Source organism: Oryx dammah, unplaced genomic scaffold (genome assembly GCF_014754425.2).
Source record: "Oryx dammah isolate SB20612 unplaced genomic scaffold, SCBI_Odam_1.1 HiC_scaffold_7, whole genome shotgun sequence".
Lineage (NCBI taxonomy): Eukaryota > Metazoa > Chordata > Mammalia > Artiodactyla > Bovidae > Oryx > Oryx dammah.
In genome coordinates this window covers 30,896,041-30,921,628 of record NW_024070191.1, presented here as the reverse complement: position 1 = coordinate 30,921,628, position 25,588 = coordinate 30,896,041, and the positions used below count along the sequence as shown (strand labels likewise).

Below are 25,588 nucleotides of genomic sequence, written 5' to 3'. Positions count from 1 at the left end.
GCCACGTAAATTTCACAGGAGGGAAAGCCAAGCTGCATTTTCCTTCCATCGAGTGTGCTTTGTATTAATTATTTCTCACACGGGTTGTGGGGGTGCCAGTTGTTAAAGCATTTGGTGTTTCAAACCCAGCTCCAAATCCACCTCCTGCAGGAAGCCTTCCTTATTAATCTCACCGATTCTCTGATCTCCAGCACAGTGCTTGACCCACCCCGCAACACAACTTTCTAAGTAATGAATCCTTGAGGGCACAACGCACATAAAAGGCACTCACCAGATATTAGATGGAAATATGCATTGCGTTGATTTATTTGGTTCATTCTACAATTAATTGATGCCTATTTTTTTTCTTGCCTCTCACGCACATGCTCCTTGAAGACAGATTTAGTGTGTTTAATGGGCACCACAAGTGTTTGCTAATCCACAGGGTACCCCATAGGATCATACATATTATATATATATACACATATTATTATATGTGTATTTTATGTATCTCCATCCATATGTACCTATGGGCTTCCCTGGTGGCTCAGATGGTAAAGAATCGGCCGGCAATGCAGGAGACCCAGGTCTGATCCCTGGGTGGAGAGGATTCCCTGTAATTTTGTCATTTTATTCCCTAACTTGGCATAGGGACTTGGTTCCAGAATCTACCTACTTTGTCCACTTCTCTATGTGTTCTCTTCTCTCCTCTTCCTTTCAACATTAGCACTCCCATCACCTAACCTCACACACTATGAGGCTTAGAGTGAAGACAAGTTAGCCAAGGGAGCTAAGAAATCGTGGGTCTGGGTCAAGAGACATTTTGAAGCTGTCTCTTGCCCCTGCAAGTGATATATCCATGCATCATTCCCTTGGGGATTAGTTTTCTTCCTTCTCTGCTGCTGTTGCTGCTAAGTCACTTCAGTCGTGTTCGACTCTGTGCGACCCCATAGACGGCAGCCCACCAGGCTCCCCCATCCCTGGGACTCTCCAGGCGAGAACACTGGAGTGGGTTGCCATTTCCTTCTCCAAAGCGTGAAAGTGGAAGTGGACTCGCTCAGTTGTGTCCGACTCTTCGCGACCCCACGGACTGCAGCCCACCAGGCTCCTCCGTCAATGGGATTTTCCAGGCAAGAGTACTGGAGTGGGGTGCCATTGCCTTCTCTACTCCTCTGCTATTTCTTGGCTTGGAAGACAATACACCTGGAAAAATACTACGACAAGATTCAATGGCTGAAATCATAAACTGACGAAGAGTAAAGAAGGAGTAAGGGAAGGAGGCAGCCCCACAGACCTAGAGGTGGAGATGAGAGCATCTGGTGAGACAGTGGCTGATAGCAATCTTCCCTACACTCCTTCCCCTCAGGAAAGAACAAGTACTAGGCAGGAAAGTGGACCTTGAAAAACCATCTAGTTGGTAGAGATACTTTACTTGTGTGGGCTATATATAAACAAATTTCTTAAATAGCTCTTAAGAGTTGGACTAGAAAGAAAGCTGAGCACTGAAGAATTGATGCTTTTAAACTGTGGTGTCGAAGCAGCCTTTTGAGAGTCCCTTGGACTGCAAGGAGATCCAACCAGTCCATCCTAAAGGAGGTCAGTCCCGAGTGTTCATTGAAAGGACTGATGCTGAAGCTGAAAGTTCAATACTTTGGCCACCTGATGCGAAGAACTGACTCATTTGAAAAGACCCCGATGCTGGGAAAGATTGAAGGTGGGAAGAGAAGGGGATGACAAAGGATGAGATGGTTGGATGGCATCGCTGACTCAATGGACATGAGTTTGAGTGAACTCCGGTAGTTGGTGATGGACAGGGCAGCCTGGCATGCTGTGGTCCATGGGGTCGCAAAGAGTTGGACACGACTGAGCGACTGAACTGAACTGAAGATTTAGTCATCTGACCTAGAACTTTAACTTTGAAAGCAGATGAATGCAAACTCACCCAGGATGGTTTCTGCCTGTTTTACTCTATAATATGTTCACCATTTCCTCCCTACAAATTAACTGTTAAAAACAAAAACAAAACAACTCACAGAGTCCGTATGGAGAGGTCAGAACCTTCTACGGATTTTGTTTCGTTTTGTTGTTTTGGCTTCCCTCAGAATGTCTTTCTGGATGAGCTTAAGGGATGCTGATGGAAATCAACTACTTTGAGTGGAGAGTGCCAAGAGCTGTTCCTGGAGGAGTGAGCTCACAGGACAAGCAGATACTGACCTGGCCCTACACATCCTTTCTGGGCTTCCCTGGTGGTTCAGGCAGTAAAGAATCTGCCAGCAATGCAGGAGACCTGGGTTCGATCCCTCAGTTGGGAAGATCCCTTGGAGAAGACAATGGCTACCCATTCCAGCATTCTTGCCTGGAGAATCCCATGGACTGAGGAGCCTGGCAGGCTACAGGGCTACAGTCCATGGGGTTGCAAAGAGTTGGACATGATGGAGCAACTAGTGTGTGCACGCGCACACACACACAAATCCTTTCTACTTATCTTTACCTCTGAGCCATCTCTAAGTCTCCTAAAATTGGTTACTAACACTGATCCACAAGGAGTTACCCCCAGCGTAAAGGCCAGGCACTAGGCTTGGCTAATTGCAATATCTAAGAGAATATTTCAGTTCAGAAGCAAATCTAGCTAATCATTTTGGAGATGGTTTTTATGAAATATTTTAAGGACTAGGAATATTAATATGCTCTTTACATGTAAAAATGAAAACACAGGGATTAATCATGATGATCACATTAATACATAAATAGGAATTGAGAGCATTTTAATGTTGGAAGACCGTTTGCACTGCTTTCAATTACAGAGCGTCACCAATGGATTGCTTCAAATGAAAGTCTGTGGTTTGTCCCTTTTTTTTTTTAATTAATTTATTTATTTTTAAATTTTACTTTACAATTCTGTATTGGTTTTGGCATAGATTGACATGAATCCACCACCGGTGTACATGCGTTCCCAAACATGAACCCCCCTCCCACCCCCCTCCCCACAACATCTCTCTGGGTCATCCCCGCGCGTCAGCCCCAAGCGTGTCATATCCTGCATCAGACATAGACTGGCATTTCAATTCTTACATGTTATTATACATGTTTCAATGCCATTCTCTCAAATCATCACACCCTCTCCCTCTCCCTCTGAGTCCAAAAGTCCGCTATACACATCTGTGTCTTTTTTGCTGTCCTGCATACAGGGTCATCATTGCCATCTTCCTAAATTCCATATATATGTGTTAGTATACTGTATTGGTGTTTTTCTTTCTGGCTCACTTCACTCTGTATAATTGGCTCCAGTTTCATCCATCTCATCAGAACTGATTCAAATGTATTCTTTTTAATGGCTGAGTCCCTTTTCACTTCAATCTTTCCTAGATCTTCCTGTAAACATGGACATCTGCAACGTATGTGTCTACAGGTGAGTATAAACTATCAGTGTGTAAAGTGAACCATATACATATATATGTATAGATGTATGGGATTTACTTTACCCACTGATTCCTGTGCAGTAACACCAGAATCTTCCCCCAAAGATTAATTTATGTGCAATATATGCATTAGTGATTCTAAAAGATATGCATTAAAAATTTCTTCCATTATCTAAACTGAACATTTTAGGAGAAGTTTGAGTCTAGAAATGGCACCTCCTCTCACACTTAGAAATTACTTTATGATTTTTTTTAAACTATCTTTTCCCCACTGGCACCTTAAACATGCATGAGCTGTAACAATACCTCTGTTTCATGGTGAGAAAACTAGAAAGCAGAAACCGAGCAACTGCCTGTGATGGTGCTAGAATCAGTCTTGGGAAGAGGTGCCCCTGACCCATGGAGGCTCCTGCAGCAGAGAAAGTCCAGCTCAAGGCACAGATGCCAGCATCCTCTGACCCAGCCAATGCCAGCGGTGAACCCTGTCACATCTTATCTGGAGAAAGAACTGCACTCTCAATACATCCCTAGGAGCAGAGGAAACTCCAGGTTTTAAAGTGAATAAAAGGGAGGGGGTATTTCTTATCTTGACATAAGGATTTTCCATCAAATGACATAAAATAATCTACTCATTTAGAACAATAAACAGAATAATAGTTAGAAAAGATTTGTGATGTCTACATGCTTTAAGGAACATGACTATTGCTTAAAGAGAGACGGGCTTGTAAATAAAAAAGAATGGTGAATACTCAGCTTTTCCTGGGGCTCTGAGGCGAATAGAGTAGGTTTCCAGGGAGCCGGGTTATCTAGTTTACTTTTTAGCACTATCTGCAGCAATATTTCAGAGGAAAATAAGTAAAATATCTGTTCCTTTTCATCTGGCAGCAGCAAAGATCTCAGGGAAAAATAAATAAATAAATAAGAAATATGTAATCCCCATGGTGTAATCCTAGGGTATGGAAACTTACTTCTCTTAAATACCTCCCTCTGGCGTAATTGACTTTTCATGTGCATTTTAATAATGATATTTCAGCAGGTTGCAAGCAAGTTTTTTTTTTCTTCTGTTGTTGTTGTTGTAAATTATGATTTTGGGGGAAAAAGTGTTATAAATCTAATTACATTTTCACTTATATTAACAAGTCAGCACAATCTTCTAGCACATTTACCAAGCAATTCCAATATTTACAGCTGACCTAATTGGTTGTGGGGTAGAAGCAATGTGAAATGTTTTATCGTCCCAGTAGCCGCGCATGTGCTGAAGACAGCCGCTAAGGTATAAAGCTGCCTGGCGACTCTGAAGTTTTGCCTGCCTCGAGTCTGCCTTCACCAGCCAGTTATAGAACAGGAAAGAAAGTGGGAGGGAAAGAGGAAGGGGTTCTGGGGTGGGGAGAAGAGGAGCTTATTAATGATGTCTTCTCTGAATCCTTTTTTGGCAAGAAAGTATTTTTCCAGTTACTTGGGGCTGCTACAGACTCAAAAGTTTACTTGCTATCGGCAAGTTTGCATGAAAAGGTATAAATACATGAAAGTCAATAATATCTTGAAGCTAAGTTGAGGCCACTCTTGGCCTTGCTCTTGAATTTCACAGTCAAAGCCCGTGTGGTCTTTAGCAGGGGTCCCCAGCCCCTAGGCCATGGACTGGCTCTGTACCGTGGCCTGTTGGAAACCAGGGTGCACAGCAGGAGATGAGCAATGTTGAGCAAGCAAAGTTTCGTCTGTATTTACAGTGGGCTCCCCATCCCTCACGTTACTGCCTGAGCGCCCCCTGTCAGTTCAGCGGTAGCATTCGATTCCCATAGGAGCAGGAACCCTACTGAGAACTGCGTAGGCAAGGGACCTAGGTCATGTGCTCCTTATGAGAATCCAGCGCCTGATGATCTCAGGAGCAGCTGAGGTGGTGATGCTAGCCCTGGGGAGCGGCTGCAAATACAGATTATTGTGAGCTCTCTAAATGCGATGCACTCGAATCACCCTGAAACCATCTCCACCCCCATTTGTGGAAAAAGTGTCTTCCACAAAACCGGTCCCTGGTGCCAAAAAGGTTGGGGACCACTGGTCTTTGGGACCCAGGCACAGGTCTAACATAGGTTGGAAATTCTTATATTCTTATGTCATTAGAGAACAGGCTGGGGAAACCAAAAAAAAAGAAAGAAAGAAAGAAAGAAATCGCTCCTACTAGTCAGAGACCGTACTGCTTCATGGGGGGACAGAGACTGGGTCTTCCTCTCACATTACCTGAGGCGAGTTCTGCTACGACTTGGTCAACCCTCAGATTTAAATGAAAATCTCATTTATCGTTGCATCCTCTGTCTTTCCTTCTAATGCCATCGAGGTGAACACAGATGGTACAATGCCAGTACAACGTGTTAGCAGAGAGCTGCTTCCAGGCAAGTCTCCAGGCCATGGGTTCAATTATTTTGTGGCCAAGCGCTGTTTTCTGGGTTCTGATAAGCGCTTCCTCTCTGCTGGGAACTTCGCCAAGAGTCTAACACTCAGTCTTCTCATCAATCCTAGGACATTAGTTGCTGTTGTTTGGTCGCTCGGTTACGTTGACTCTTTTGTGACCGCATGGACTGTAGCCCGCCAGGCTCCTCTGTCCGTGGGATTTCCTAGGCAAGAAGGCTGGAGTGGGCTGCTATGTCTAAAATGGATAACCAACAAAGACCTATTGTGCAGCACATGGAACTCTGCTCAATGTTATGTGCCAGCCTAGATGGGAGGGGGGTGTGGGGGAGAACAGGTACATGTATATATATGGCTAAGTCCCTTCACTGTTCACCTGAAACTACCACAGCATTGTTAATTGTCTATAGCCCAATACAAAACCAAAAGTTTAAAGTTAAAAAAAATAATAATACTGGAGTGGGTTGTTGTTTCCTTCTCCAGGGGATCTTCTTGATCCAGGGATCGAACCTGCATTTCTTGCATTGCGGGTGGATTCTTTATTTCTGAGCCATCAGGGAAGCCCCAGGACATTGGTACCACTTGTTTTAATGATGAAACGTCTGAGTCACCGTCACATGGAAGTCACAGAGTCCCTGAGATCTGATCCTAACCCATTCGCTTTGGGAGTCCCCACCACAGCCTTGGCAGTGGCGAGCCTCCTTCTTCATCACTCTTGCCTCAGCCTGCAAACTAAGATGCCATCACACACAACAGGCTTCAAGGTGTGGTTTTAGATGCACCCAGGAGAGCCTTAGCAAACATTACCTCGAATAACACCTCCCCATCTGAAATCCCCCAGCCAGGTCTCTGCCCTTTAGTTGAAATCCCTGATCTTTGATGAAAGCAGAGTTACCCCTGGGAGGAGTAATAATCGTAAACTTCTGTTTTTGTAAAGGATGCAAAAAGCATACCTTGAAGCATGTTGTGTATGATGGCATCTTAGTTTTCAGGTTGAGGCAAGAATGATAAAGAAAAAGGCTGCCCAAGGCCAAGGCTACAGTAGAGACTCTGAAGGATAGTTCAAATAGTAGATATTGATGAAAACAGGGAGTAGCTGGAGATTTTGAGTCCCTGAGCAGAGGTGATGGTGGACATCAGAGAGCCCAAAACACAGAATGAAAAGTCTGTGGCAATTGCCCAAGTTGCATTTCATTTTCCCTAGAAATGATGCCGTCTCCTTAGTCCCTGGATAGTTTTTTGAATCTCAAATAATTTGTTTTTAAATTGGAGTATAATTGCTTTACAGTGGTGTGTTGGTTTGCTGTACAAAACACTGACTAAGGCTCTCGCAATCTTCACCCTGTCTGGTTGAGTTAGCTTTTCTTTTATATATGACCCTACACGATGAGGTCTCATCCTTACCTTTTAGGAGATTATAAATAAGAAGAATGAAAACATGCAAAAACCAATTACTTAATTCAAATAAATAAATACATTTGGTAATTAATCAGTTGTCCTAGTATTTTTATTACTGGGTCCTGGACTGCTTCTTCATCTTATCATCTAGCTAGATCAATGGAAATTTCCATACCCATAAGTCCTAGGAGAATTTGACTTCATTTTTCTTAAAACCTGTCCATATATTCACAAAGAGGTTTTAAAAAAGGCCTTTATCCCTCTTTGATTACAGCCTTCTAAGTCAAACAGACAGGGAGAGAAAGACAAGAATAATGAAAGGAATATGTTGAATTGTCCATGGCATTACTCTGACACTTTTATGAGGCCTAAAGCTATTTTGTCTTCTAGTTTTAAGTAATAAGAATAAAATATTGTTTGTTAACGTAAAGAACTCATTTATTCAATACATATCTGATGAATTATTCCTATACAGGCAGACCTCAGGGATATTTTCCAGTTCAGTTTCAGACTACCGTAATAAAGCAAGTATCACAAGAAGGCAAGTCATGTTAATTTTTTGGTTTCCCAGGGATACAAAAGTTATGTTACTGTCATCTATTAAGTGTGCAATAGCATCATGTCTAAAAGGTGTGCATCCCTTAATTAAAAAATATTTTATTGATAAAAAATTCTAACCATCATCTGAACTCCAATGAGCTGTAATCTTTTGCTGCTAGAGGGTCCTGCCTTGATGCTGAGGGCAGCAGATTGATTAGAATGATGATGATTTCTTAAAATGAAGCAACAATGAAGCATTTCTCTGGAGCAGGCAATGCTGTTTGATGGCATTTTACTCCTGGCAGAACTTCTTTCAAAATTGGAGTCAGTTCCCCCAAACCCTGCTGCTACTTTATCAACTAAGTTTACTTACTATTCTAAGGTCCTTTCAGCCATCTTTACTAGGAGTAGATTCCATCTCAAGAAACCACTTTCTCAGCTTTTACCCACAAGAAGCGACTCCTCAGTCACTAATGTATCGTGGGACTGCAGCAACTCAGTTACACCTTCAGGACCCATTTCTACTTCTCTTGCTCCTTCTACCACGTCTGCAGTTAGTTCCTCCACTAGAGTCTTGAACCCCTCAAAGTCATCCATGAGGGCTGGAATCAACTTCTTCCAAACTTGTATTCATGTTGATATTTTGACCTCTTCCCATGAATCGTGAATGGCTTTAAGAATGGTGAATTCTTTCCAGAAGGCTTTCAATGTACTGCCCCCAGATCCGTCAAAGGAATCACTACGTATGGCAGCGACAGCCATACGGAATGTATTTCCTAAATAACAAGACTTGAAAGTCAGAATTACTCCTTGATCCATGGGCTACAGAGTGGATGTTGTGTGAGCAGGCATGAAGACAACATGAATCTTACTGTATATCCCCATCAGAGCTCTTGGGTGAACTAGGTGCATTGTCAATGAGCAGAAATATTTTGAAAGAAATATTTTACTAAGAAGTAGCTCTCCACAATGGAGGAAATACTCAGTAAACCATGTGTAAAGAGATGTGCTGTTGTCTAGGTTTTGTTGTTCCATTCAAGGAGCACTGAGGGTAGATTTAGCATAATTTTCATATAAAAGACCCTAGGATTGTCAGAACAGTCAATGAGATCTGGCTTCAACTTAGAGTCACCAGCTGCCTTAGCCCCTAACAAGAGTCAGCCTTTGAAGCTTTGAAACCAGTTTGACTTCTCCCCTCTAGCTATCAAAGCACTAGGGCATCTTTGTATATATATAGGGCATGTATGTATATATATATATATATATCATCCATTAAATCTGTCGTTTAATGCATTCATTTTCATGAGTCATCTTGGCTAGATTTTATGGATCTCTTCCTGCATCATCACTTGCTGCTTCACCTTGCACTTTATGTGATGGAGATGGCTTCTTTCCTTAAACCTCACAAACTAATCTCTGTTGGCTTCAAACTTCTTCTGCAGGTTCCTCACCTCTCTCAGCCTTCAGAGAATGGAGGAGAATTCTGGATTAGGCTTTAGCTTAAAGGAATGCTGCAGCCAGTTTAATTTTCTATCCAGACCACTAAAACTTTCTCCATATCAGCAATAAGGCTGTTTCAACTTTCTTATCAACTCTGTGTTCACGGGGTAGTGCTTTTAATTTTTTTCCAGAACTTTGCCTTTGCATTCTCAACTTGACTTTTGGTACAAGAGGCTTGGCTTTGGCTCTGTCTCTGTCTCTCTCACTAAGTTTAATAATTTCTGGGTTTTGATCTCAGGCGAGAGATGCATGGCTCTTCCTTTCACTTGAACACTTACAGGCCACTGTAGGGTTATTAATGGGCCTAATTTCAATATTGCTGTGTCTCAGGGAAAGGGAGGCCAGAGCAGAGGGTGAGAGATGAGGGGACAGCTGGTCAGTGGGACAGTCAGAACACAGACATTTATCAATTAAGTTCACAGTCTTATACGGGTGCGGTTCATGGTGCCCCAATTACAATAGCAGCATCAAAGACCACTGATCACAGGTCACTACAACAAAATAATAATAGAAGACTTAGAAATATTACAAAAATTATCAAAATGAGATACAAAGTAAGCAAATGCTATTGGAGGAATAGCACCAATCCATTTTGATGCGAGGTGGCCACAGGCCTTCAATTTGTAAAAACAAATAAATAAAAATAAAGAGAGAAAAAAAAGCAGTATATACAAAGCACAGTTAAAGTATAGTTGTCTGTATGGTACTTTGCTGGAGTCTGGCACACTGCTTCTCAAGAAGTCAGATTTTCGCCAATAGATCTGAGACAAGAACAAGAAAGGCACTGTTTGGAAATTCCAAAAGAACGAATCTACTCATTCTTCTCAAATTCTTATTCTTTTATTCCTGAAATGCTCTTTCATCTATCTTTGATACTCAGGCTCATGGTGCTTCAGTTCAGTTCAGTTCAGTTCAGTTCATTTCAGTTCAGTCGCTCAGTCGTGTCTGACTCTTTGTGACCCCATGGACTGCAGCACACCAGGCCTCCCTGTCCATCACCAACTCCTGAAGCTTACTCAAACTCATGTCCATTGAGTCGGTGATGCCATTCAACCATCTCATCCTCTGTCGTCCCCTTCTCCTCCTGCCTTCAATCTTTCCCACCATCAGGGTCTTTTCAAATGAGTCAGTTCTTCACATCTGGTGGCCAAAGTATTGGACTTTCAGCTTCAGCATCAGTCCTTCCAATGAATATTCAGGACTGATTTCCTTTAGGATGGACTGGTTGGATCTCCTTGCAGTCCAAGTGACTCTCAAGAGTCTTCTCCAACACCACAGTTCAAAAGCATCAATTCTTCGACACTCAGCTTTCTTTATAGTCCAACTCTGGCACCCATACTTAGGGAAAAACCACAGCTATGACTAGATGGACCTTTGTTGGCAAAGTAATTTCTCTGCTTTTTAATATGCTGCCTAGATTGGTCATAACTTTTCTTCCAAGGAGCAAGTGTCTTTTAATTTGCTTAAATATATAATTTCTAGATGTGTCTGTGTTTATCTTTATCCCTACCCCGATATCTATACCTATAATTGAACACAGATATATTTTTGTCACTGTTTTTTTTTTAACTTTTTATTGAGACTTGATGAAGCTGCTTATTAAACTTCCTGGCCGAAATATACCCCTGCTAGTGATACCTATGTATCAGTTGAATATCAATTGAAATGAGGAAGGCATCTTTAGAGGTTCTAAAACATAAGGCAGGAAACCAGAGCACTGGGAACATAAGAGCTTCCTGGCCTCTGAAGAAAGGTAATTCTGGGAGATTAAATGCTGGTTACACAGTACTAAGCAGGTGTGGATTTTTAGAAGGCGATGTGAAATCCTACAGTAAGGCAATACTCAATAAGCATGTATGAAGGAAAGAAGCAAAGAATGCTTCTGATTTACCAGTAATGGGCCATATTTTATGTAAACAGAGAAGTCTGTGCCTGTCTAGAGGGAAAGTTATTTTAAAAGCTTAATATGGACAAAAGGGAAAAAAGTACCTACTCAGATAATCTCACTTGGTTAGCTTTGCAGAAAGATCAGACAAGGTGTGGAGAGAGAAGAACCACATATGGTGATTCATATCCAAGCTCCTTCCCCTGGAAAGACCCTGAAAGCTGGTCCTCAGTAGGAATTCAGACACCACTGAGGTTAAAAGGTGGCATTTCTCTTGTCTGGATCATCTGAAGCACAGAACTCAATAAATGTGAAGAGCTGAGACTAGAAAGAGAGGAAGGGCCCAGCTTCCTTTCGTAATATCTCTCTATGTGTATATGTGTGTGTGTGTGTAGGGGGCATGGTACCTGAAAATGAAAAGTTGTAGGGACAGACCTCCCAGGAGCCATGGTGGGCAGAGTATGCACTGGCCATCCTGATGGACTATAATTTGCTCAGAACCTGCCATGAGATTAGCTGGAAGACCCTGGGAAAGAGCCAAGGAAGGAGCTGGAACCGCAAAGGAAAGAGTGTTCTGGAGAGGACATGGTGAGCAACCAACAGACTTGGGCAAAGCGAAGTGAGTATGCCCATGGGAAGTACCACATCACAGACCTTCACTGGAAACCCTGATGACATGCTCCACTGAGCTGATGGTCTATGGCTGGTGGGCCATAGACAGTGCATGAAATTTGGGACGATCTTAAACTTCAAGCCCTCTCCCCTTGAAGGAGAAAGAAACTAGTTGCAAAAGCATGAAAATCTACCAGCCAGAGAAATGGAGGCAGAAGGAAGTGGGAGGGGGAGGGGAAGAGTCACAGCAAAGGAACCCTTTCTCACTTGCTCGATTTTTGCTACAATCCTCACAACATTTCAATTCGGTTCTATTGTTATCTCTGCATTACAGATGAGGAAATTGATGGAGGGCTCAAGCCTGCCATGGGGCAATGATCACTTGCCTTAAAGAGCTAAGGGCAGGCTGGACATTTGGATAAAGAGAGAAAAAATAATATGCATGGCCTCTGATATCTCTAAAAAGACATGGAGAACATGTAGACAAAGCTGACACTATTAATAGGCCCTTAGCCACAGGTTTCTCAGAGACAAAATGGAAAGGGAAGTTGTGTGGAAACTTATTTGGATTTCACCAGCATCTGTGAGATTTGAATGTGGCAGACCCAGAAGGAGGGCTTCTATGGAAGGGCCATAGTCCCAAAGAAAACAAACCTTTTCATTAGAGTTGGCCTCCTCTCCTGACCCAGATCCATCACACACTGCTTGAAAATTTTCACCTCTCCTTGTTTCAGTGATTAGCTATGTGTCCACTTGAGTTTATAAACACCCAACTTTTTAAAATACTGAAAGATTTAGTGTGGTTATTCTGCTACTGGTCAGTCACAACATAATCTGAGTTAGTTGTATCCAAATGTTTTCTTTCTAATACCTAGTCAAAACCAGCTTTCCTGAAAAGAGTGGATTTTGATAGAGACAGAGAATAGTCAATATTGGGTTTGATCCCTGGGTCAGGAAGATCCCCTGGAGGAGGAAATGGCAACCCCCTTCAGTATTCTTGCCAGGAAAATGCCATGGACAGAGGAGCCCGGCGGGCTATAGTCCATGGGGTCGCAAAGAGTTGGGCACAAGTGAGCACGCATAGACATCATAGTTGTCATAAGCAACAGTAAAATGGACAGAACTCTCCCCAGCTCACCCCAGTGGGGTGGCCACGGGACAGAAATCAGAAGTGAAGGCAAAGGAGGTCCAGGAGAGATTGGTATGCATTTCTATTTATCACCACATCGTGCATAGGTCTCATCTTTTCACCCTGAAAGAAACAAGAGGAAATATTCACCTTCCCCCTTCTCAAATCACATGACCCCTTGGTTTAAGGCCAGTTTCCCTGGTACGTTAGCTGGGAAAGAATCCACCTGCAAGGACACAGAACACAACTAGTGTTTGTCTATTTGCTCAACAAACCATATTTAATTACCATCTATTAAACAGACTTTAGCATGCTAGCCTGAGATCTGAACTGCTATTTATGATATTGCTTACTGTTGCTTTTTCTGTGGGGAAAGAAAGACACCAGGGATGCAATGAAATATTGAACTATAACTTTTGAGTATGTTAAGGCTGTCTGAACTGCCTCGAGGACTAAGAATAGGAGATAGTATTTTCTGAACTTACCAGAAAACCCACTGGTGGTCTGAAGATTCCATCTTTAAAAACACCAAGCCTACTGTCAGCAAACCTATAAATAACTGTATGCTGTTTTGGAAATGTGCGTGTAATACTACTAACACATCAAAAATGGGTTACAAGTTGTACCTATCACACATTTTGTATTATTTCCTCAATAATGCCTACTTATCTCTATTAACCCATCAAGTCTATTTTACCACTGGTGGTTGTTTCCCAGGACATATGTTTGCTACTTTGCTGGTTGGAATTATCTTTGCCCTACAAAAAGAAGAACCACAACAAAACCCCCAAAACCAGAAAACGAAACTCACTCTATTTTATAGTCCTAAGTGAGAGCAAGATGTGTTCTTGATCCCATTAACATTGGATTTCAATCAACTGAATTGACCACTCCCTTGATGAAATATTACAGAAAATTCACCTACAAATGACATTTATCTATCAACATGCATACAACCGTCTATTCAGCAGTATGGCTTTGATCAGTTTCTTAAGCTCTGTAATTCATGAGAATTTGTCTTGCTTTTTAATTAAGAGGTGGAAGATGATTAAGCATCCTCTTTAGAGATAATCTGGATGGGACACTATCACTATCCTTGACTTTCTTTAGACGTAATCAGGAACCCCTAGTCATATAGAGGGCTGATGGGTCCAGTCTGCAGATTGACCAGGCCATGTGGACCAATTCTCCTTTTTTAAAAATTGGGGACATATGTATACCTATGACTGATTCATGTTGATGTAAGGCAGAAACCAACACTACATTGTAAAGCAATTATCCTCCAATTAAAAATAAAAAAAAGACATTATTGGAGTATAGTTGATTTATAATGTGTTAGTTTCAGGTATACAGCAAAGTAAGTTCAGTTCAGTTGCTCAGTCATGTCTGACTCTTTGCAACCCCATGAATCGCAGCACGCCAGGCCTCCCTGTCCATCACCAACTCCCGGAGTTCACTCAGACTCGCATCCATCGAGTCAAGTAGTTACATATATATATGTATATATATATATACACACACACACATATTCACTCCCTTTTAAAAAATTTTCCCTATAGTTTATCTATTTTACATATATTTTACATATAGTGTGTATAAGTTGGTCCCAATTTATACCCCTCCCTTATCCCCTGGTAACCATAAGTTTGTTTTCTATATCCATGACTCTACTTCTGTTTTGTAAATAAGTTCATCTGCAGCCTTTTTTTAGAGCCCACATATAAGTGGCATGATATGGTACTTGTCTTTCTGTGCCTGGCTGACTTCACTCAGTATGGGGATCTCCAGATCCATCCATGCTGCTGCAAATGGCATTGCTTTGTTCTTTTTATGGCTGAGTAATATTCCATTGTATATATGTACTGCATCTTTTTTTATCCATTCCTTTGTTGATGCGCATTTAGGTTATGTCCATGTTCTGATCAGTGTAAACAGTGCTGCAATGAACACTGGGGTTCATGTACCTTTTTGAATTACGGTTTTGCCCAGGAGTGGGATTGCTAGGTGTTATGGTTGTCCTATTTTTAGTTTTTGAAGGACTCGCCATACTGTTTTCCATAGTGGTCGTACCAATTTAAATTGCCACCAACAGTGGAGGAGGGTTGTTTGTGTATTTTCTGATGACGGCCATTCTGACTGGTGTGAGCTGATATCTCATTGTAGTTCTGATTTGCATTTCTCTAATGATTAGTTACAATTTTCCTTTTAGATGCCTGCTTTACACTATTTCCTTATTTATCACAGATAATAAAGAAATTAAAGACAATGGGGAAAACATCCATGACTCTGTCCTTACAGCTGTGTTAAAGAATGGTGAGAAAAGTCAGCGAAACTCAATAGCTGAAACTGGATTTTCTGTGGGTTCTCATTATCCATGACTTGCCAATCCTCTCGTATCACAGAGAAGACACAGGAAAGAATAAATGAAAGTATAAACATGGTTGGAGCATTTTTTATGTGTTGCCACATATGTTGTCTTTACAGTCACAAAACACTTCAGATTGGAATGATGTTTTTGCAACAACTTTGCATTCATACAAATGTAACATACATGCATATATTCACACGTGGGCAATACCAACAACCAAGAGTGCATTCTGGAGAAATCCGAGACATTGTTCCTCATTCCATCATACATTCCCACCTCTAGTCAGGCTACTCAGACACGGAGGGCTCCATGTGTTCCCCACGACTTACCCGTGTCACAGGACTAGAGATCCCATGCTGTTATCTTTCTCCCAATCCCACCCCACTTCCTGCAGGAAACACTCTGGAACAATCCACCCAGCCCTCACTGACCTCTTCCTCCTTGACTTCTTGCCAGAATCATCAGTGTAGCCTTGGAAGGGATGCTGCCTTATTTGGCCTCAGATTAATCTATCTGAATGCATCTGGTATACCCAACTAGGTTTCCCAGGGGCTGAAACATGATTTCTGCATCTAACAACACACCTATCAGAGTGCCTACTTGGTGCACAGAGCTGCTCAATGCATCGTGCATTACCAACCATCTCAAAGGAAAAAGGGGGAGTTCCCCAGCAGTCCAGTGGTTAGGACTTTGCACTTTCATTGCTATGGCCCTGAGTTCCAACCCTGGTCAGGGAACTAAGACCCTGCAAGCCATGTGGTGAGACCAAAAAAACAGAGAACTATCTACAAATGCCACTGCTAGCTTGTGAATGTGAGTAAGGCAAAATTCCTGAGATTCCATAGACTCTTTCCTCCAAAAAGTCTGTAATCCTTTCATGTAGATCACCTCACTTAGGTTTCATAAAATCCTGGAATAGAAGGAAATAGCATAGAATAGAAGAACAGAGAATGTAATTTCTAGACTGTTACATGCCTCTCAGAAAGCACACCACCAAGAGACGGCACCTTTGTGGCTCAGACGTCTGACACCTGCCTCACCTGCTGGACAGGTACAGCAAAACCTCTCTTAACCAGACCCATCTATCCAGAACCCTCCAGTAAACAGAAACCAGACTCCTCATGCATTAAAAGAAAGACTTGGATTATAAATAAGATCAAGGATTTATTTCAAAATCTACATCCTTGGAGGGCTCTGCACCTACCATGTATACAGCAGTCCAATTTCATACACCTTCCCAGATACAAGAACTGATCATTACAATAATATGGAACATTTAACAAATGCTTACTCTCAGCCAGGAATCAAGTAAAGTGTTTTAAATACCTCATCTCATTCAGTCATTACAAAGAAGCTCAGGGTCTTCATCACTACTATACTCACTTAAATCAGAACTGAGACACCAAGAGGTAAAGCAACTTGCTCAAGATCACACAGCTTAGGACCAGTGTTTGCCCTTAACACTGTGTAATGCCACAGCACAATTTCTACGCTCTGCAGAAAATGTAATATTTACTCACAGCCGATGACAATTCTCAGTCGTGAAAGATTTTCCTGGTATATTACAACTACTAAGTTGAAATGTTGCCAGTACACTACAGAGTAATTTACAATAAAATCGGGGGTGATAGAACTTTTGCATCAGCCCTCTATTTAAAAATTAACTAAACAGATCACACACTCTTCACCTACAACCCTGAATTCAGCTTAATCAGGGTTTTCATGGACTAAAGAGATGTAGGAATTTGAGTAGGGGAGAGAAAATTTATTGGCCCTATCTTGCAGACCTAAAACCAAAAACCACCATCAATTTCTGTCTCTCATCAATTTGCTCAAAATAAAGGGTTGGATTAATAATAGAAAAAAAAAAAAACTGGGAAAGAGCTGAAATCTTGCCCTGACACACATTTCAAGAGTATGTAGGGGTGATCTGAGTGAAAACTGGGTGCATAACCTTTGGTTGTCATTGGTAAAAATGGTTGGAACAATGCCGGGGACAGGTATATTTGCTTAGCTAAGTGATATTGTGATGCATTCATGTTGGTGAGGAACAACTGCATTAGTCAGGATAGGAGCTGATAAAGCTAATATTCCTGTTTAAGGTTTAAGTCAAATTTTTGTTGCCCAGAGATTCTTAAAAACTGATAGGGAACTAGGGTTCTCTGAGGTGCTTACTTGGTAGTAACGCTCAAGTCGCTAGAGAAGCTCATATGTGCTTCTGTGTAGGGGTCCTGGGGTTTGCAGCATTCCTCCTGGCTGTCTCTCATCACCACGACCGTTGTCCCTGCAATGGCAGAGGCATCCTGGTGAGTTGGCATAATACCCCTTCATTCTGGACTATTCCTATTGACTGAGACAGCTCTACATCCTTGACTAGGGAGAGGCTGAGAGTTTCAAGCTATAGTCTAGTTCTAAGAGGGTGGTTGGTAGAGAGCTCTTTAATTTTCCTCTGCAGAGTTAGAGAGTGGGTGAAATGATTGTGAAGGTGTTACTACCATATGGTCTGTTTAAAATAAGTACATACTGTGTACTTTCTTATGCATTCTGCACCTTTGTAATCCGTCGCTCCTCCCATCTCACCCCAGAGTGTAGCGTCTGGGGAGCCTTCTGCTGCTAGCACGGTCTGCAGTCACCAGGTACGTGCTAAGTTGCTTTAGTCATGTCCAATCTTTTGCGACCCTGTGGACTGTATCCTGCCAGGCGCCTCTGTCCATGGGATTCTCTAGGCAAGAATACTGGAGTGGGTTGCCGTGCCCTCCTCCAGGGAATCTTCCCGACCCAGGGATCGAACCTGTGTCTCTTACATCTCCTGCACTGGCAGGCAGGTTCTTTACCACTAGCGTCACTACAGGCTCTAAGAAAAGATCTCAGCCAAGGCCCCTCTTCCCTCCCCAGATGCTGGTCAGGCTGCAATTCATAGTCCTCCAATTCTGCCTCCTTTTACTTCATTTTCCCTTCAAGGCTTCCTTTCTTATTTTAACTTTGAAGGATCTTGATCTTAACATGGGATATGTTGCAAAACATGTGTGAATTTCCACAGCTGGAAACAACACAAGAGCAGATCACCTTCTCATCTGCAAAATGGGGATGAGAATGGGGCTTCAAAGGGTGATTGAGGAGGATGAACGCACGGACGGGTGACACCTAGTCTTTAGATGAGCCACAGGAAGCTGCTTGGAGGTGGAAAAAGCAAAAACCTGACACGTGAGCCGTGACTCCTTCCTGCAGCCACATGTTGATACTCTATCATGCCCCTCTTATTCCAGAGCAGAGATTTAACCTAGCAATCCTTTCAAAGCGCTGGGCTAGGAAGCCATGCTTGCTCAATAAGAACTGGCACTTGGTACTGTGATGGAAAGTAGCATTCTAAAGATGCTTTGGAACTTAAATGCTTTTTTTTCACTATTCAAAAACCCTGCGTGATTTGCTTTCCTGAACCTGACTGCCAGATGATCGGAGAGGGGGACACTGCCCGGGAAGAAGTTATCAAGGAGATGGACAAAGTCAAAGAAGAACCATCATGGCTACTCCTCTGCGGCCACCCATCTAAGTGGAGAAAAGATACACATTTCCTCCTGGAAATCTAAGACTTTCTCTGTGCTGAGACTACTCAGAATGCAGAGTTCCTCTGGGACAATCCTTTAAGCCCACACCTCACCAGGTTTGGGACAATGGCAGACAGAACGAGCCACAGAAATATTCTACTATCCCTTTTCTTTTGATGTAATTCCTTCTGAGCCATTTTAATCTACAGAAAATATCAACTGAGTCAAAACACACTTTGGAAGAAGAAGGACATCCTTTGCAGATGTGATCTGTCGGCTTAAATCAGCAATAATTGCGTCATACAGGTGTGCTAACAGCCAGGTTTGGAATAAGATCGCTCCTGCCTGTAATCCTCAGAAAGCCTTCACTTTATATATGGAATTTTGATGGGGTTTTGAGGTTGACTCATGTTTCCTTATTCTGAGGTTACTTTTTTTGCCCTGGGCGGGAAAATGGCTTAGGAAGGGAACTTCTGAAGAAATATCTGAGCGAGGACTAGCGTTTTACCAACCATCAGCCTTTAAAGGCTAGCCGGCTTAGTGCTCCTGATAGAAAGTGAGCTGTGGAATGCAAAAGGCAACAAGCCGAAACTGGCCGGAAAGCAATGGAACTTTCGGGAAGCCTCTGCTTTCTCAGAGCCTCACCCTCCAGCAGACAAAGGGTGCCAGGTATTAAAAAAAAGGTAGGGGGAGGGTAGGGGGGTTCAGTGAGTTCTAGGTATGGACCCATTATCAGCTTGTTTTCCATTTTACTGGAATTGGATGGACTTATGATCCCTGACCTTGCTTTAGAGATGAAGAGCCACTTAGGAACACCTGTGCTCTCTCCTACCCACAGCCATTGGTGCTGCAGGAGAGCTCGGACGACTTTTAGCCAAGCTAGAGAGATGAGCTGCTTGACTCATTACACGGGTGAGAACTCAGGCTTCTGGGTTTGGAATGCTCATCTCCAGGGAACACTGGCTGGGCTGACTCCCTTCTTAAAGAGGTCAATTAGTATGGGATGCAGATTAAAAAAGCGACCAAGGCCAAATCTAAAGAAAACTATGAAGTAGGATAAATTCAAGTTAGGGCCTCCTGTTCAAAACATTTCTCATCATTTCTGCCTGTCCCTGGGGGCTTCCCTGCTGGCTCCAAGTGTAAAGAATCCACCTGCAATGCAGGAGACCCGGGTTCGATCCCTGGGTCAGAAAGAACCCCTGGAGAAGGGCATGGCAACCCACGTCCACATTTTTTTCTGGAGAATTCCATGGACAGAGGAGCCTGGCGGGCTATAGTCTATGGGGTCGCACAGAGTCAGATACAACTGAGTGACATGCATACTCCACACTACCTGTCCCTGGCTCCACTCACAACTTCTTTCCAGTTTCCTCTTCATCACTCCCCTCTCCTTTTTGGCCACTCCATCACGAGCATTAATATTTTAAGGAGGAATATGAATTAGCTCTAGGGGGTGGCGATTCAGGGACTTTGGACATGACTTTCCTAAGGTCCTCTCTCTCCACCCTATCTCGTCCAGACAACCCCATGTGCCCTTCCCTCCCCTGGTTGAGGACTACCATTCAAAAAATTAGCTATTAAGAGAATTCAGTGCTGAAATGTCAGGCAGTGAACTGCATAGCTGGGATTGGGAAAGTTTCTGTCCAGTAACTTATCTAATTACATAGGATTCTTCTTGCTCTGAGGGCTCGTCCTACCACAGTCTTCATGCTCTGAATCCAAAAGACATCAAGGAATGGGTTTGAATAAGTATCATTGAAAAGGCAAGAGAGTTCCAGAAAAACATCTATTTCTGTTTTATTGACTGTGTGGATCACAGAAACTGTGGAAAATTCTGAAGGAGATGGGAATACCAGACCACTGGACCTGCCTCTTGAGATACCTGTATGCAGGTCAGGAAGCAACAGTTAGAACTGGACATGGAACAACAGACTGGTTCCAAATAGGAAAAGGAGTACGTCAAGGCTGTATATTGTCACCCTGCTTATTTAACTTCTATGCAGAGTACATCATAAGAAATGCTGGGCTGGAGGAAGTACAAGCTGGAATCAAGACTGCCCAGAGAAATATCAATAACCTCAGATATGCAGATGACACCGCTCTTATGGCAGAAAGTGAAGAACTAAAGAACCTCTTGATGAAAGTGAGAGGAGAGTGAAAAAGTTGGCTTAAAGCTCCACATTCAGAAAACTAAGATCATGGCATCCGGTCCCATCACTTCATGGCAAATAGATAGGGAAACAGTGGAAACAGTGGCTGACTTTATTTTTTGGGGCTCCAAAATCACTGCAGATGGTGATTGCAGCAATGAAATTAAAAGACACTCCTTGGAAGGAAAGTTATGACTAACCTGGACAGCATATTAAAAAGCAGAGACATTACTTTGCCAACAAAGGTCCGTCTAGTCAAGGGTATGGTTTTTCCTGTGGTCATGTATGGCTGTTGAGAGTTGGACTATAAAGAAAGACGAGCACTGAAGAATTGATGCTTTTGAGCTGTGGTGTTGGAGAAGACTCTTGAACGTCCCTTGGACTGCAAGGAGATCCAACCAGTCCATCCTAAAGGAGATCAGTCCTGGGTGTTTATTGGAAGGACTGATGCTAAAGCTGAAACTCCAATACTTTGGCCACCTCATGCGAAGAGCTGACTCATTTGAAAAGACTCTGATGCTGGGAAAGATTGAGGGCAGGAGGAGAAGGGGGTGACAGAGGATGAGATGGTTGGATGGCATCACTGACTCGATGGACATGGGTTTGGGTGGACTTCGGGAGTTGATGATGGACAGGGAGGCCTGGCGTGCTGCGGTTCATAGGGTCGCAAAGAGTTGGACACAACTGAGCGACTGAACTGAACTGAACTGAACTCTCCAGATTCATATTCACGTTCAAGTCCACTCCCCTGAATGGCCAGCCCTTGAGTGTTTAATGGTACTCTGCTGCCACTGTCTGGCAGACCGAAGTAAGAACAGCTGGCTCACTCACTGCCTGTTATTTAAGAATCTTGGTACCAGATTTATGAGAATTGTCCTGGATGCAGCAGAAGTGGTGATGGAGGAGTAGTAGGGACCAAGAAGAAAAAAGATGACCCTATTATGAGAAGAATGAAAGGTTCTGGGGAAGATCAAACATTAGATTATAAACTGAAAGGTGTACTGATTCCCTACATACTATAAATTACATGTTATAGAAGTGGATGAAATTTGGCATATCTACAAATATGAAGGCCTAGTCCTTTTCTTTACACCAAAATCTCTCCAATTCATGCTAGAGCACTTAACTTCCTGCTTTAGAATATAATAAAACACACTTAAAAGACAGCTAAATAAAGGGGAAGTTATTCAATTTATAAAACACTTTTTGTTTTGCAAAAGGACTGATAGCCCTGCATGCATATGAATGTGTGTAACTGATTTTCAAAAGCTTGATTCATACATTGTGTTTACAGGGAGATGTCTACTTCATGAAACCATGCTGAATTTTCATACGGGATAAAGATACTATAATGAGATGATATGCAATGTATTTTTTTTCTTACTCACACCTCTTTAATCAGATATCTCTGTATTCAGTCAGCCTCAACCATTGCCTCAAGAATGATTCATATTGTTACAGAAGGCAAAAGAGTCAACGTTTAACTTTTGAACCCCAAATAGGCTCTTGAAGCCCTTTTGATTAACAGTGTTCTTTAGACTTAAGTGTTCAGTTGCAAATTCTACAGGTAATAGAGATTTCAGGAAATGACACAGGAATAGTTTCTTTCTATACCCAATACTGTCTAAGATTTTCTAGAAAAAAATCCAAAAAGTCAGAGAAAATAAACAGGATTAAGATAGAGCCTTTAGGTTAGCATGCAAGCATAAAAGATCCATGAACCTGCTCCTCCATGAAACAACAGTAACTAGTGAAAATCAAAACACACACTCACAAGCCCATTTAAAGTCTCTGGAAATTGTCTAGCAGGCATGCAGCAAATGAAGGCAATTTATTTTAAAAAATTATAACAAATCCCACAGTGTAAAGAGACCAAAAGAACATAAGGAATAAAAAGACTAGGAGTATAGGGAAAGGTTGTGTCATGTATGGATGTGTGGGTTGGTCCATACAGGAAGCTGAGTGCTAAAGAATTGATGCTTCTGAATTGTGGTGTTGAGGAAGACTCTTGAGAGTCCCTTGGGCTGAAAGGAGATCAAACCAGTCCATCCTAAAGGAAATCAACCCTGCAGGTTCACTGGAAGGACTGATGCTGACGCTGAAGCTCCAACACTTTGGCCACCTGATGCGAAGAGCCAGCTCATTGGAAAAGACCCTGATGCTGGGAAAGCTTAAGGGCAGAAGGAGAAGTGGGTGGCAGAGGATGAGATGGCAGGATGGCATCACCAACTCAATGGACATGAGTTTGAGCAAACTCTGGGAGATGGTGAAGGACAGGGGAGCCTGGCATCCATGGGGTCACCAAGAGTCAGACACAACTTAGTGACTGAACAGGAACAATAGGACAAGGGGCTTTGTAGACCTCAAGAGTGGAGGCTAAAAGCTGCGGTAAGGCACCACCGCACACCACTCAGAATGGCCATCACCAAAAAGTCTACAAATAATAAGTGCTGGAGCGGGTGTGGAGAAAAGCAAACCCTCCTACTCTACTGGGGGGAATTAAATCGGTGCAGCCACCATGAAGAACAGTATGGAGGTTCCTTAAAAAACTAAGCATCCATCAATCCCACTCCTGGGCATATATCCAAAGAAAACCATAATTCAAAGAGATACCCACACTCCAATCTTTACAGCAGCACTATTACAAGAGCCTAGGCATGGAAGCCCTGGTGGCTCAGACGGTAAAGCGTCTGTCTACAATGTGGGAAACCCAGGTTCAAGCCCTGGGTTGGGAAGATCCCCTGGAGAAGGAAACGGCAATCCACTCCAGTACTATTGCCTGGAAAATCCCATAGACTGGTGGGCTACAGTCTATGGGGTCACAAAGAGTCAGACACGACTGAGCGACTTCACTTTCACTTTCAGGCATGGAAGCAAACTAAATATCTATGGACAGAAGGATGTATAAAGAAGATGTGGTAAATATATACCATAGAATAATACTCAGCCATAAAAACGAATGGAATAATGCTACTTGCAGCAACATGGGTGGGCCTAGAGATTATCACACTAAGTGAAGTAAGTCAGACAGAGAAAGACAAATATTACACGATCTCACTTATAGGTAGAATCTGGGCGGGGAAAAACGTGATACAAATGAAGTTATTTGCAAAACTGAAATACAGTCACAGACATGGAAAGCAAACTAATGGTTACCAGAGGTGAAAGGAGGGGAAGAGAGAGAAATTAGGAATTTGAAAGTAAAAGAATCTGAAAATATGTGTGTTTGTGTTTGAATCACTTCGCTATACACTTGAAGCTAACACCACACTGTAAATCAACTATACTTCAATAAAAGATAATTTTTTAAAAGAAAATTCTATCTGGAAAAAAAAAAGTCTAGAAGCTATGGCAGGGATGATGGATCGCAGCAACGAACAACAGAAGGTGACCTAAATCCCCTAAATCCAGGAGGAACAGTCACTCATTGCTGATGCAGAGGCCACAGAAGAGGACAGTTACAGAGCTCAGGAGCCAGTAGGGACTCTCATGGAAGGATGCCCCTGTCCACGGGGCTAAGCAAGCTTACGCCTGCATTCAGCGAGACTACCACTCGGGAAGAGAAGAACCTTAGAGAGAAGAGTCCTGACAGGAAATTCAAATTCTGAATTAAACTTAAATGCTGAAACACTGGGAATTAACCTAAACCATCTTTAATGTACCTGAAAGAGACTAAATTTTCAACCAGAAGGGACCAAATTATCGTGCATTCTCGAGGTTAACTCTTCCTTCCATTAACTGGTAAGGGTTTGCTGGTGAGCTATCCAGTTCAATTTGAGTAAAGGGAGAGAGTTTCATTTCCTCATTACTATGTCAGCATGAGAAATTTTTACACTCTTGACAATCCGCAGAGGAACAGAGTCCTCAGGGAACGGTTTTGTTCCCAATGCTAGAAGAAATGATAACTATGCCCTGTGACAGAGGTGTTAGCTAATGCTACAATGGCAATCGTATATTGTGATATAAATGTGTCAGTCAGATAATGTTGGACACTTTAAATGTATGCAATGTTGCATGTCAAAGACATCTTAATAAAAAAAAAATAGAAATGGTCCTGAGGGGCCGCCCTTATGGCCCAGCAAGCAGTCAAATAGAGGCTGAACTTTCAGACTGAAGGTGGGAAAATACATGGAGAAAAGTCAACAGGCTCATCGCCCGTGTGGCCTGGGACTGAGTTGGGAGGTGCCTGCAGCTGGCTGTGAGACCTTGGATAAAATTACTGCATCCCTCCCAGAGCTCCTTTGTCTAGCCTGTGAAGGGGTTGTACTAGAGAACGAGAACGACAACTAGTGAGGTTTCCTCCAGCTCTAAAAGACAGATTCTCAGGTCTGGGATGCCCAGTGGGGAAGAATCTGTCTCTTCTTGGCCCGGTTCAAGCGAATCTCCTCTTTTAAGAGATGAAGCCCCTCCCCTTTCTTTGGCCACACCCCCCAAAGCTGAGCTGAGGACAAGAAAGCGCACTTGCCTGTCGCGTGTCGAGTCTTGCTTTTGCAGTAACATTTTTCAATTAGCTCGGGAGTCTGCACATCGCTGTGACAGATGGCACAGTAAAAGAAGGCTCTGGACAACAAGAGCAAATCAAGAATGACTTACGTGAGGTTTCACGCAGAAGCAGCACGGGGCTGACTCAGCCCGTCTGTCATTAAATTGTATTTGCTTT

General features: G+C 42.6%; 1 protein-coding gene across 1 annotated transcript in view; it reads right to left on the bottom strand.

Moving 5' to 3' along the window:
- Window positions 1–25,588, bottom strand: part of KCNU1 (potassium calcium-activated channel subfamily U member 1) — a 143,277-nt gene that overhangs the window by 53,560 nt on the left and 64,129 nt on the right. The window contains exons 18-19 of the mRNA XM_040242924.1: window positions 25,394–25,488; window positions 17,409–17,517 (exon numbers count right to left, since the gene is read on the bottom strand). Coding sequence (XP_040098858.1) covers window positions 17,409–17,517; window positions 25,394–25,488 — 204 coding nt within the window. The remainder of the gene's footprint in view (window positions 1–17,408; window positions 17,518–25,393; window positions 25,489–25,588) is intronic.